General features: G+C 50.8%; 1 protein-coding gene across 1 annotated transcript in view; it reads right to left on the minus strand.

Annotated features, from left to right (window-relative positions):
* Ptpre (protein tyrosine phosphatase receptor type E) overlaps nucleotides 1-14322 on the minus strand; it is a 151497-nt gene that overhangs the window by 20244 nt on the left and 116931 nt on the right. The window contains exons 6-10 of the mRNA XM_052762233.1: nucleotides 13595-13731; nucleotides 8340-8430; nucleotides 3922-3998; nucleotides 3191-3227; nucleotides 1554-1651 (exon numbers count right to left, since the gene is read on the minus strand). Of these exons, the coding sequence (XP_052618193.1) occupies nucleotides 1554-1651; nucleotides 3191-3227; nucleotides 3922-3998; nucleotides 8340-8430; nucleotides 13595-13731 (440 nt within the window). The remainder of the gene's footprint in view (nucleotides 1-1553; nucleotides 1652-3190; nucleotides 3228-3921; nucleotides 3999-8339; nucleotides 8431-13594; nucleotides 13732-14322) is intronic.

A 14322-nucleotide genomic window follows, 5' to 3' on the forward strand; every position in this document is an offset into this window, starting at 1 on the left:
AGGGAACTCTTGGCTGCCCTACCCTCAGGCCTCCCTCAGGTCACAAGATGCCAGCTGGGTTTTGCAACGTACTGCCCAGGATGAGGACACTGTGGAGACCACAGTGAAAGCCACCAAGGAAAAGGAACTCTCTTGAGAAACGACTCCATCTGAGGTAGTGGGAAATGAGAGAACCGGCAGGCAGCCCTGAGTCACAAGGCCAGAAAAGCACAGCAGGAGGGTCTACGGGAGACTGAGATGGATGACACCACCCAGGACGCAGGCGGACAGAGGTCCTCTGCCTCTGCTTAGGGCTACAGTGGTGACCTTTGGGAGAAGCAGTCCTTGGAAGACCTGGTCTCTGTGGGCAGTGGGTCACAGAGATGCGAGGACTCCGATGAGGGTCAGTTTCCCTGTCTACAGGAGGGGGGTCCCTCCTCACAGGGCAGGAAATCTATGGTGAGAGCTCTGTTTTCCTCCTGTGGCTCTTTCCATTGGCAACAAAGGACAACAAGGGTAGGAGTCATGAAGGAAGTAAGAAGCAGCAATCCCCACTCTGTTCCCACTGTTTTCTCCCTGATGACGAGAAAACCAGAAATGGACACTGGACGTTTTTTCCCCGTGCTGCTGGGCACGGAGCCCACCAGTCAGGTGCCCCGGGGACAGGAGCACTTTGTGCCTATTCTGTCTATCAGTCCAATCTTTGTCTCCTGTGCACTCCAAGACTGGGTGTTCTACCCAAACCCTGTAGGCCCTGCCCATGTCCTCAGCACATGGGGTACCGTGAGGACCAGGCTAGTGCCACCCGTGCAGAGAGCCTTGTGTGGCGACCCAGCAGGCAGATGCCTTCTGCCAAGCTGGGCCTTCATGCTGGAACATGCTAGAAGCACAGTCTACTAGCTGGGTCTCCCCACCTGAGGAAGCACCCCTCAGGCTTCCAATTCCCCTTTCACTTGGAAAAAGAGTTCGGTGCCAACAACAGGTCTGTCAGGGCTTCAGATCTCCCGGGGCTCTGGTGCTCTCCCAGGGCTCTGGTGCTCTCCCCTCCAGCCTGCATCTGAGCCATTTCCTGGCACTGGGAATGGAGACTCAAGCTCAGCAGATGCTACCAGGGTCTGTTTGATAGGAGACAAGGCAACCGTACCTCCCGTTCCTAGCTGATGCTTTAAATTCAGGTGTACAGGCACGCCTTCCATGTGCCTGTCATTGGCAACCATTTCTCTAGTCTAGGAAAGGCCTGGGCAATGGCATTCATTGGCAGCCAGGTCCATCACATGCAAAACACACCAATACCTTTCACTCTAAAGTCTGTTCCTCTCCAGTGGGATTAGAGCTCTGGGTGCCCGAGACAATCTTCATACAAGGAAGGGAACTATGATTCCTTATGTTAGAGCAGGACAGTGAGGTATACAAGTGTGGAGAACTGACTTCAAGATGGGGTGCTGGAAGGTCTGGGTGCTGTTTACCCCTAACTAATAGAAGAGAGGTGTCCAGGTAGAAGAAGTGGTCAGGGCCTCCCTGGTGAGTGCCAGGCCACAAGGAAAGGCTACAGGGGTCAGAGCAGGGGAACTTACCTCCTTCCTTTCCTTCAGATTGGTCAGCATGACAATGGTGGCTGACTTCTGCTCCCAGACCATCCTCCAGAAGTCATTCACTGTCTCCTGTTTAGGGCCTGTGTGCAGAGGGGAGGGTCATCGTGGAGGAGCCACCTAAGCTCACCCCATGAATTCAGTCTTGGAAGGCTCACACCTTCCCCAGACACAAGACAGGCCCTGCAACCTGGAAGCTTGCTGTGTAGCAGGCAGAATCTGGGTGGCTATGTTGACTCACAGGCAAAAAGAAAGGGGGGGGCATGGGAGGACATTTGAGGGCCATCTCTGCTTTGCTTGTCATAGTAGCTGGGAGCCACAACAGAGTCCCTCAGAGTCACAGGGTCCTTCAGATGAATTGGAATGCAGATATGTGTGAGTGAGTGAGTGTGTGTGTGTGTGTGTGTGTGTGTGTGTGTGTGTGTGTGTGTGTGAAGGGGGGAAGGGAAGAGAGAGAGAGAGAGAGATCTGCTGTGGGATGTTCTGTATGGCAAATGTGTTGCTGATTAGTCAATAAATAAAGCACTGATTGGCCATTGGCTAGGCAGGAACTGTAGGCGGGACAAGGAGGAGAATAAAGCTGGGAAGTGGAAGACTGAGTCAGAGAGACACTGTCAGCCGCCATGATGAGAAACAGCATGTGAAGATGCTGGTAAGCCATGAGCCATGTGGCAAGGTATAGATTAATGGAAATGGATTAATTTAAGCTGTAAGAACAGTTAGCAAGAAGCCTGCCATGGCCATACAGTTTGTAACCAATATAAGTCTCTGTGTTTACTTGGTCAGGTCTGAGCTGCTGTGGGAATGGCAGGTGAGAGAGATTTGTCCTGACTGTGGGCCAGGCAAGAAAACTCAAGCTACAGAGATCAGGAAGAAGAAACTCCTCTGCCCTTTGTCCATTTCCTGTCTGAATTTGACACAGTGCTTACAGGTATAACAACTATTTGGCGATCTTCAGGCTAAGAGTTCTATGCTCAGGAGGAGGGGGCGGGGAGATAAAGAAATCCTTCCTCGGCAAGCCAGAACTTACGACAGAAACGCAGACCTTTTTTACGTTTCCACCAACGTTTGACAGATTTTTCTCTCATTAATGGAGGGCACGGTCCCCTGTGTGTAACAAGGGCTTCTATTTCTAGGGAATCTGGCCGTCGAGGAGGGGGAGGGAAGTCTAGTTTAGCTTCACTGACCCCTGGGGAGTTGCTGAACCTGGAAAGGCAGCCTCTGGCAGACTAGAAGGTTCTCTAAGCACAGGGTGGGTCTAGGTCCAAGGGTAAGGTCAGATTTTGTGGCTGAGCCATGGTGGCCATGACCTTCATCTAAAAGCCCCTCCATCCTGTTCTCCCCACAAACTAGGAGCCTTTAAGAGCTCAGACAGCTAAAGGAAGTAAGTCAAAGTTGCCTACTGAACGTGAGTCTCAGGGTGGCAGAAGGGCAACCAGAGGCCCCTTGTGTGTGCCGTGAAGTCCCAGAGGGGCACACAGCATGGGTGTCACACACGGCGACACAGTGGTGCACACACACAAAAAAACCCATATGAATCTCTGGTATTGCTGGCAGTTAGAGATTCGAATGACTTTCTAAAAATACGGCGCAGACATGAACTAACTCGAAAGCTTGCTTACCTTGAGCAGCTATGAATTTGTTCTTTTCTTTGTAACCCTAGAAAAATGAAGTCAGACCTGTAATTATCCAGGACAATCTTTGCCCAGGGGACCACTTTGCTCATAGAAGGGGAGGGAAGATTCGCCCCGGAGAATGTAGAAAACAAGGAAGGGTAATATGAAAACCAAAGCCACCAGCAACCTCAGAGATAACAGGTACTGTTTTCCTACAGCCATCACTATTCTTCTTTGTTGTTTTCTTGTTTTGTTTTGTTTTGTTTTCCTACACACACCCAAGCAGAAATACGTATGTTTATATTTCTCACTGGGCTCATGTATTGTCTACAAATCCTTCTATTTCCTTGTATTGTAAGTAAGACATTTAAAACCTTACATGATAATTTCAAAGAAACCTAAATTCATTCCGCGGCCTATTGTGGTTTGTCTAGTCAGACGCATCTGGCTGGTTCTAGTTTGTCAACGCTATAAGGAACTGGACTGAACACCTCCAGTGTCCACTGTGGTCATTATCCCCCTGGATCTGTTATCTTTGTGACTTCTGGTGAAGAGGCAAGCTGAGAAAACATGATGGCCTCACACTCTAGTGTGACCAAACTGCCCGAAGGGTGGTGACCACACACATACTCAGGATCAGAGAGAAAGGCACCCACACATCACACTCCAGACCCCGTCCCTAAATACCCAGTATCGGCTTCATGTCAGGCCAAGGGCAAGGAAGGCAGTCAACTCACATCTATGTAGGAAGCGTTAATGTAGTCAGAGCAGGGGATCCCGTCCACTTGGCTCAAAATCACTCTGGAATGATCATCTGGAAAAAGCAAACAACGCCACAGGGTTAGGACCAGGAGCTACAGGGGCCCAGGGTGTCTCATATCCAAGTGCCAGTCACTGGAAGGACGTTACCAGGTCTCCTCTTGAGGTCAGGGCAGGGTACCCCTGCCTTGTTGAGCCCTGCATGGTCCACCTGTGACTCAGCCAGGGGAGGGAGGAGGAGAGGTGGCCCCATGATCACACAGGCAGAACAGCAGGAGCAAAATGACCATGTTCTCATCACAGGTCCAAACGTTAACCACTGCAGTGCACACAGCAGGACCTCAGAATGAAGAACTAGGTTTTTTCATTCAGGCTTTCCAGAGGACTTCGGGGTAAAGGGCTTGAGACTCTGAACTCCAGTATCCATTCTTCACCATCTGCCCCAGGACTGGAGGGAAGCTGGGCTCGAACAGTTAGACCATTGACTGTGGAGAGTCTAGCTGGCTCAACAGGGTATTTTCCAGAGTGGGAGGGCAGCCAGAGATGTGTGTGTGTGTGTGTGTGTGTGTGTGTGTGTGTGTGTGTGTGTTTATGTATATTTGTGGTGCTGTGTGTTATGTGTTACACACACATGACATGTGTTGTATGGTATGAGGGTGATATTGTATGGTAGGGTGGGTATGTATGTTGTGAGTTATATGTGCTATGTGTGTGTGGTGTGTGTATTTTGTGGTATTGTGTGTTATATACATGTGGTATGTACGTATAATTCAGTGTGATAAGTATGTGTTGTGTGGTAGGGCATGCTGATTGTGAGTTTATTATGTGTGGTATATGGTACCATGTATATGTAGTGTATGTTGTGTGTATTGTCAGGTGTGTGGTATGATATGTTTTAGTGGACTATTTGTGTGGTGTATGTGGTGTGGTATATATATGATATATATGATATATATATATCATATATATATATGGTGTGGTATATATATGGCATGGGTATATATATATGGTGTGGTATACATATGGTGTTGCAGTGATGTATGTGCACACCAGGGAGCTGTGGCCCTGGTTCCTTCATGGCCCTTTCTTCCACAAAGACTTTGTCACTGTGTCAGCAGGTAGTGAAAAAGGTAGCTGAAGTGGGAAGGACTGTAATCCCAGCACTCAGGAGGCCGAGGCAGGAGGATTGAGAGTTCCAGGCTAGCTTGGGCTTTGGCTGTGGCCCACTTTACACAGAAGGCTGTTGGCTGGTCTGTGTGTGTTAACTCAGACTCCCTGATGGAGTTTCATTGCTGAACTATGTCCTACTTCAGGCGGAGGGTAGTGGCACAACTCTGGGGACAGTTACTAGCCCACACGTGCTGGGCAGGATGACAAACCCTAAATCCACAGCCACAGTTCTAGACACTCTTGCTCAGGGGCTCAGCGCCTCGGGGTAGAAACAGCTGTGGCCCGGCATATGTCATGCCGGCTGAAGCACGAGAATTTAGAATGACTTACACCGTGGAACAGTTACGGAAACACAGGACAAAAAATAACATCTGCAGACTTAGACTCTCACAGCTTCTAAGAGCTTCCTGCTTCTTAATCCTGAAAAGTCACATTTTGCTGTCAAAACATCACTTTCTAAAATTACCAGCAGTGGCATCCTTCCAGAAGAGGGCTATCAGGTTGCTGGCTACAGAGAGAGTCCCCTCAGGCATGAGTCTAGCCTCCGGACTCAGAGCACTTGACTCTGTCTTTGGGATTCTCAGGTCACGGCCAACATTGCACTTTAGCCCAGGGGCATCTTTGAACCTACTACAAGTCTGCCCTGGCTTGGGGTGGGCTAAGAGAGGTAGGAGGCACCTGGAGCTGTGAGCATTGGGTCCCCCCATCCCACCTTGCAAATCCTAACCTGACTCCATGAGATTCAGCTCACTGCTTGCCCCAGCAAGACCAACAATTCCATATAGCCAGACACGTCTCTCCTTACCCAGGATGACGCTCTTGGTCCCTGGCAGGCAAGATGTTTCCATGCCGTAGGAAACTCAAACCAACAAGGAACAGCTCACCAGTCCTGCGGAACACACCACGTACCCACAGTCCTGGACAGCTGTCAACACCCCAAGTCAAGTGTTACTCCTGGGTAGGACAGAGGTTGGCCCTCACCCTGGGGCAGGAGCGGGGGAATTTATGGGAAACATTGAACCAGACTGTTACAGTGCGGCCACGCTTTCACGTGGGGAGAGGGCAGGCTGATTTTCTTCTGTGACGCAACCCAGCCTTGTGCACAGCAGGAAGAGTTGGGGAAGGCACCCAGCCTGTTCTGGGATGAGCCCTCTGTGAGCTGAGTGCCCTACCTGGGCCTGCTGCAGGAGCTTGGCCATCCTCTCCATTCCCTTGAGCTCTCACCAGAAACTAGCACTCCTGTCTGTCAGCCAGTCAGTCTGTCTGTCTGCTTCTCTCTCTTTTCTTTTCTCCCTGGTTCTCCCCCTGCATCCTTGTTTTTCTCTCCTCTTTTTTTTTTTTTTTCCTTTTCTGAGACAGGGTCTCACTTTCCATGTAGCCCAGGCTGGCCTTGATATGGAGAGCTTCCTGCCTCAGCCTGGAGGCTGCTGGGACTACAGGTATGACCTGCCACCTCTATCTCAGAAACATTCCTGGTTAAGATTGTGAGCGTTCACTTTAGGGGGCAGTAGGTTTAATGATTAAGAGTGAAAGCTAGGTAAGATGACCAGAACGTCCTGGGCTCTAAGGTACATGGAGCTGTCCAATATATGATCCTAGACGAGAATTCTAGCACTTTCTGGAGATAGCTCTTGCCCACTGTCCGTGCTCAAGGTTTGTAAATGATTTCTGTAAAGCCCACCATGATCCTAGGATCTAACTATACCTCATGCCCCAAACACACGAGGGCCAAACCGAGGCATAAATTAAACTCATCAAGAATGGTGAAGCATTAAACTAGAAGTCAAAACTGACCTTTGAATATCTCAAGCTTCAGTTGACGCAAACCACTCTGAAGAGCCCAGACGCCCGCTTGCTTTTGCCTTTTTCTCCTTTGATCTATGAGTCACAGCACAGGTTCCCCCTCTTCCACAACCCACCCAGCAGTAAAGCCACTGCATCCAGAGTCTAAACCTGGGACTGAGCCACAGCATGGATGTCCCTTTTCCTTGGATTCCACAACCCACCCAGCAGTAAAGCCACTGCGTCCAGAGTCTAAACTTGGACTGACCCACAGTATGGGTCCCCTCTTCCTTAGATTCTACACCCCACCCAGCAGTAAAGCCACTATGTTCAGAGTCTAAATATGGGACAAGCCACCCTCACAGCCTGGCTGTACAACCACCCCCTCCTCCCTTGACTCTGACAAACTAAAGCCCATTAGTTAATTACTCTAGGTTTAGTTGGATCTGAGGATCGTGGTGGGCTTTACAAAAATCACTAAAAGCCTTGTACATGGGCAGTGGGGAAGAGCTACCTCTAGAAAGCTCTAGAAATCTAGGTCTTATATTGGATAGGTTACAGCTCCATGTACACACAGCACACCCAAGCTGACTGTGGCCAGCTCCCTGACTCCACCAGGCACTCCTCAAGAGCAAGGGTCTCTGGCACCAGCCGCAGGCCTCTCTTCAGGATGCAAGTCTGAGTTTTGTGGAGCTGTTTGAGGCTGCTCTTCCGTGGGTGGGCCTGAAGGGTAAATCTGTGGTTGGGGGGGGGGATGGGAAGGCTGCAGACTTGGCATCCTGGGCCAGCTTTTGAAAAGGCGGCTGAGAACACGCAGGGTTTGTCCTGGCAGGTGAGACAGGCACCTCAGGACTAGGCTCAGCCAGCTACAGCAGGTCACGAGAGGCCCAGCCCACAGCAGCCTGCACCCTAGCTTGACACTTCCTTGGCAACCACACTCCCCAGCTCATGGTTACTGTTTGCTGCTGAGGTTAGAATAAGATCTGTTAAGCCTTCTCTCAAGGGTGCCAAACCCATGTGGGCTTTTTATTCTATCATTTTGGCCTTTGGTTCTGGACCATAGAGCACATTGGGGATTTGTTCCTGGTAGTCTCAAAACACTGAATATGAAGGAAGGTGCTGCTCAAGGCCACCAACAGGCCTAGACTGGTGTCCAGGAGTGGATCTGACAGGAGAGGCCTTGCCCCTTGATGCCCAAGCCTGTGAGGAGCATTCCTGCCCAGCTTGCTTCCTGTATGCTTAGCAACCAGAGTGGTCAACAGCAACAAAGATGTCCACGCCCCATGTAGGGAAAAAAGGCCCTCAGACAGTGTGGCCCTGGATTCCCTGGGACGAGCACTGAGCACATGGTCACCGGCAGGCTGCAAAGCAGCGCCAAGTGTAACCTGCATGTCACAGATCACGCAAAAAAGAACAATAAACACCAACAATAAAGAAGTCTTACTGGGCAGAATGTTGGGATATCTGTTTTTTTCTCTGTTTTCTTCTTTATTTGCTAGATCGAAGGTTCCTTGTACATGTCCAGACGGCAATGACTGGAAGAAATGGAGAACAGAGTGAACACTAACGAATCTAAACCCAGGTCCCCATCAGTTTCCCTACCAAGCCCAGGCATTAAAACTACCGTCTGTCCATCATCCTTGTCTCTCCTCAGGCCCCACGTTAGACACTGGGCAGACAGTGAGTTATATCCTAAACTTTGTAAGGTCAAGAACTCACTCACACCACAATTCCATCATGCCCCAGTCCACACAGGTTTTAGCCCAGGAAGAGACTCCTTGGGTACAGGCAAACCGATCCCAAAGGAGTTCTGATGCAGGAGAAAGAGGGGCAAAGACTACCAAGAAGAAGGTGCTGAGACCCTGGCCTTGGCTGTGGGAGAGAAGGAGCAGGACTCTGGAAGTGACTGTAGTCACAGCCCTCGCCATACTTAGGACTCAGATGTCTCTGTGGATTGGGTCACGTCAGCAGGGGCAGGTCCAGAAGCTCCCTGGAAGTGCTGATTCTCCCAGCCTCCACCCCCAGGGCACAGAATCAGCAGCTAGGAGTTTGGGGCTCTTAGAGGCTCAAGATGCACCACCTTAATGACCGCTGTACCCCAGTTGAGGGGTGTCAGTGTGAAACGGAAGTTTCACTTTGCAAGCATGCTAACACTAAGAAGTGCCATCTCTGGGAGTTAAGTGGACACGTGGGTTTCTAGTTCCTTCTACCACCAAAGTCGCCCTGCCTCTGATTTTTGCTTGCCTCCAGTTGTTCGCCTCTTGCTTGCTTCCGGGTTCCTCGTCATATTCAGATGAGCTAGGGTAAAGAGCACTGTGTACTTCAAATCATGCCCTTCAACATTAAACCTGACTCCGGCTGGACCTCTGGGCTCCAAGGAAGAAGTGTTACTACTTACTGAGTGTGATGGATCAGGCACAGAGAAAATGTGTGGCTCTTCTGCCTCCCCTCACAACTAGCCTAAGATCTGATAACATGGAACCAGACCCAAGGACGAGTGGTTGGACATATGTTCAGCATCATTTGGCTGAAGAGGTAGACCCTGGTAGTCAGCCCTGGAGGGATTCCCTTACTCATGCATGGAGAAACATGTGAGCTTTCCTGTTTTCTGTGTCCCACTCCAGGTCCCCGGGAGTTGGGGTCTGGCTTCATAGAGCAGCCTCAGATGATAGCCATGACGTCCTGGGATTGCTCTCATTTGGGTCAGGGCCCTAACCTCCCTCTAGCAGGCAGGAACTTCTTCAGTGGCCAACTCAGTTCTCCCCAAGGGCTTACATCAGGATGCTGTAGGACACCCCCTCTCCTCTGCTCTGGGGCCACCACACCTTATAGCCACAGGCAGAGGCTTTGCCTATGCCAGTGTGGAGGGACCAGTCAGAGGTCATTCTAGCAATGCTAATGAGGAGTTCTCCACTTTGTCCCCAGTTCTGTACACTCACGTTCCTTGAGTTTTGATTCACTACCAGAGCTGGCTTGACACTACCTCCTTGGCCCGCACTGGACACTGAATTTGTGATGACATCCTTAGGCCTTCTCAAAAGGTTTTAGCCCTGAACACAAAAACCAGTCACAGTGGCACACGAAACCGTGCAGCTGGCAAACCCCACAGTCTGAGCCGATCCTAGGAGCTCAGTGACGACACTGCCAAGGGCGATTATTAATTGTAACAAATGGAGCACTGCCCTGCAGCGGGCCTATGGCAGAGGAACCTGCTCTATGGAGAGACGGAGTACACAAGAACTCTGCAGTGTGTATGTAATTTTTCTGTGTACTTGAAACTGCTCTAAAAATAAAGCCTACTAAAAACAACATACTGGATTAAACCAAGGAAGATGAAGTAGCTGCAATGCCCAGGAAGCCTGAGCAGAAAGAGGAATCAGGCTCTGATCACCACTTCCATAGCTGTGTGGCCCTGAGAGGTGGGGCATAGAGATGAGGTGGTACACCCTGTCCCCCCAGGGTTCTGGAGGACAGGATGAGGGGAGGTGGGCAGAACTTGGCAAAGTTCTCTGTGTCCTCCAGATCCGAGCAAGCTGAGTAGCCCCCTGCACAGACTGGGCCCAGGACGCTTTCCTGCTGTCAGGCTACCCAGGACCTCGGGGTTCTCAGCTGCTTGGTAGTCCCAGGGAAGTAAGAGTGCCTGGAGATGGTTAGCCTGCCGCGACTCTGTGTGCATTCTGTAGGAGGTCTGGTTTGTTCTATCAACACCAGAGGACAGCTCTGGTTTGTGATTATGCTGGGACTTCTACATACAAGAAAAAAACAAAAACAAAAATAAAAAGCCCTCCCTTTGTATGTATTTCTGCCGTGTTTGCCATAGCATAGGTCCCAGGCCTGTGGCTTGACACAGCTTGCTGGGACAAAGCTGGAGAAGATGCTCACGAGAGAGGGCTTCTCACTGCACAGGGGCCTCCTTTTCTACCGAATTCAGGAACTGGAAACAGGATAGAGATGCGCCCTCTCCAGGCGGAGCTAGCAGATAGCATCTCATCCGTGTGTTACCTGTTACTTCTCTCTTTATGTGTTATCCCAGTCCCACAGGGCAGGGAAAATCCTACTTCACAGATAAGGAAACTGAGGCAGAGGTGAAGAAAACTTGCCAAGTCTTCCAGGCCAGGATGAGTACTCAAGCCAGTTCCAGCCATTCATCCCACAGTACTGATGATCCGAGGCCAAACCCCTTCTTAGCCTCAAGTTCACAGTCACCTGAGAGTGAACGTGGGCTTGACAGTACAGGGATGTCTAAACACACGTTGAGACTTACCCAGATCCCTCCCAGGACCTTTGGAAGGGGCCATCAGACCAGAGAAAGGGAGGGGTAGGAAAACAGAACTTAAATGTGTTCTCTGAGAACCAAATGTGTTCTCTGAGAACCGGAGTGGCTGATCTGGGCAGCAGAGAGACGCTGCAGGAGTGTGGCCTTGGACGGGGTCAGTTCCTCACTGGAGTGATGAGCCAGGCTGTGTACGCTCTACGCCACAACTGTATCTCTAGCTGCCCGTTGCCAGGCAGGGAGACTCTGCACAGCTGAGGGCTACAGAGAGGCAGGCTGGGAGCGACAGGTGAGGGAAGAACTTGTTTGGGGTACAATATTTACAAGGCTCCAGAAAAAGCCAAGAATCAGCAGAAGCAAGCCTCGGAGGCAACTTCTTTTCTATCACAGGCTTTCTTCTTACAATTTTGAGATTACACGTATGTGTTTGTGAGGGCATGCCTGCGTGCGCGCACACACACACACACACACACACACACACACACACACACACACACACACACGCCATGGCATGAATGTGAAGGTCAGAAGACACTTTTCACAGATCAGTTCTCTCCCTCCACCAGGTGGGTTTCAGGGGATTGAACTCAGGTTGCCAGGCTTGGTGGCGAGTCCCTCTGCCTGCTGAGCCGTCTTACCAGCTTAGAAACATCTTTTCTAAACAGCTAATTTAATGCTCAAAATTCATAATGATGGAAACATCAAATTCTTAAATAATGGTAGGATCTGTAACTGCATGACACGGCCCAGATCGGAGCCCCTGGCCACAGGGAAGCACACTGACGTTGTTCTCTCTGGATTGTGCTCAAGCTGTTTCATCCACCATCACTTTCCTTGGTTTGATATTTTAAATAAGCCGGGAAGCCACCGCATGTCTCGGCTACTGCGCTTTTTGTGTCCTCTTGAGTTCTGCCCCTGAGCCGAGTCCCTCCGCTGCCTCGTTCTGCTCCTGGCCTCCTCCGAGACCCTCCACGAACAGTAGGGTTACTGGCACCCCACACGTGACTGCAGAAGTGGAAGAGGAAGTGGGACAAGCAGGGCGGGACAAGCTTCTACCAGCAGTGCAAGGGACAGCTATTTTGAAAATGGAGAATTAACTTCTGCTGCTAAGTTGTAAATTTTCAGAACAGGAGTGCTCGGTGCTCTCTCTCAGTATGACCTAATTAAAAAAAAAAAAAAAAAAAAAAAAAGAGGAAAGCCCGCTTGGCAGTGATAAAAAGGGAAGCAAGACAAGGGGCGGGTGTAATGTTGAAAAGTCAGTGAAGTGTGGTTAAATGCACCAGCGCCTTGCCGTGTCCTCACAGTCCACACACCTCTAGAAACAACCACACTGCGCTGTTTAAAAAGCTCGCCCTCTGGGGCTCACACTGGTGTTGTCAGAGGGTCTCCATCCCCAGGTACCATTTGCTGGTGGTGGAAGGGACCTGGAGTAGAGCAACTGATGTGACAGAGACAGAGACCGGCCAAGGCAACCATCCATGGACACCCACTCTTGCTCAGGCCCAACGTTCAGCTCCCAGCCCTGCACACAGGGTGAAGATTTGAACCAAACACTTCAAAACACCAACCATACGGAAACCGTGTATCTAAAACAATGCTTCATGCCTACCCATATGACAGACATTTAAAAAAATCAACAACTTGGAGGCTGGAATGAGAGCTGAGAGGTTAAGAGCACTTTCTGTTCTTGTAGAGGTCCTGGGTTCCATTCTCAGGGCCTCCTTGGTGGCTGACGACCACCGGTAACTCCACTTCCAGGGGATCTGATGGCCTCTTCTGGCACTGTATGTGTGTGGTGCACGTATGTATGTGAGGCACTCACACGTACACATAAATTAAATTTAAAAATAGGAAACGGACAACTCGAGGGGTGGGGTGACTAATCTGCCCTGTGTCTTAAGTTGAGAGTTCTGAGAATGGCTATGGGGACTGTCAGGAGGCCGGGGCACGTCTCAGTGAGCCACTTCTCCTCTGAGGTTGTGGGAGTGATTCATCACAAACAACAGAAACTCGTACACACTCAACGTGAGCTAGCGTCCCCTGCAGACAGTCTCCGTCACTGCTGAACGCTGCCGTAATGATGGCTCAGAGGGACAGCTGCTGATCTGATTAGAAGCTGGACCTCCTGGGGACCATGACAAGATGCTTGGTGGGGGGGCGGGGGCTGTCTGCAACCTTCCGTGTGGAACTGCCACCTGCACCAGGCAGCACGTGGTAGAACGGTGTGTCTATCACAACTGGCGTTACACATGGTGCCCAGGAACTGAGCTGGCAGCAACCCCCAGGAGCATCAGACTCAACCATCTCACTTCACAAGGAGCAGTGAGCACTAGTGAAGGGCGCAGCACTAGGGCCCCGGCTCTCCAGACCCCACTTCTGAGCAGCGTCCCAGTCGGCACAAGGTCCCTGAGACCCGGTGGACTCACATTGAACTCCTCGCGGAAGCGTTTGCAGTCATCTGCTGATCTCACACGGATCTCCTCCTCCAGTTGCTCCACTGGGATGGGGAAGTACTTCTTGGGACCTGACGGGGACCTGCTCAGCAGCATCACTCGCTGCTGCTCTGTAGGGTCAGGAGACACAGAGAAGCCACTTAGTCCCATTGCCCACGGGTGACTCATTCCTTAGACGGTCGGACAGCATTCCTGATGGATCTGTATAGTGGGAGGGGAGCAGTACTCTCAAATCGAGCACCCTGGGGCTAGCCCAGCCCTGAGCCACTGAATCAAACATCTGCTTCCCAACACACCCTATTTTCAGCAAGTGATGGCAGCATGCCTGTCCATCACAGACATTGCACTCGTGATCTTGCTCGCTAGCTCACCCTTCCTTCTAGCCTATGGTCCTACAAAAGGGTCACTGCAGCTCCATGCTTCAAGGTCCAGGTTTGGGACCAGAGAAGGGGAATCACAGGGCTCTGGGTCTAAGCTCAGAACGGATGGGAATCTGCCAGGATCTCTGTCTTGCAGCCTTCTCTTCTTGGCAACACGCAGGCTTCCTCAAATCCCATACCTTACAATGCAGAGAGACCAACTGTCTTTGAGGCAGGAGAGGAGGGCATTGCCAAGGAGAGGGTGGGCTGTGGGTTGAGGGGTTTGGACAAGTCACACACACACAAGCTCAGAATGAGGTGTAAGCAGTGTTAGGGATTGGC

Source organism: Peromyscus californicus, unplaced genomic scaffold (assembly GCF_007827085.1).
Source record: "Peromyscus californicus insignis strain IS unplaced genomic scaffold, ASM782708v3 Scaffold_4__1_contigs__length_199733344, whole genome shotgun sequence".
Lineage (NCBI taxonomy): Eukaryota > Metazoa > Chordata > Mammalia > Rodentia > Cricetidae > Peromyscus > Peromyscus californicus.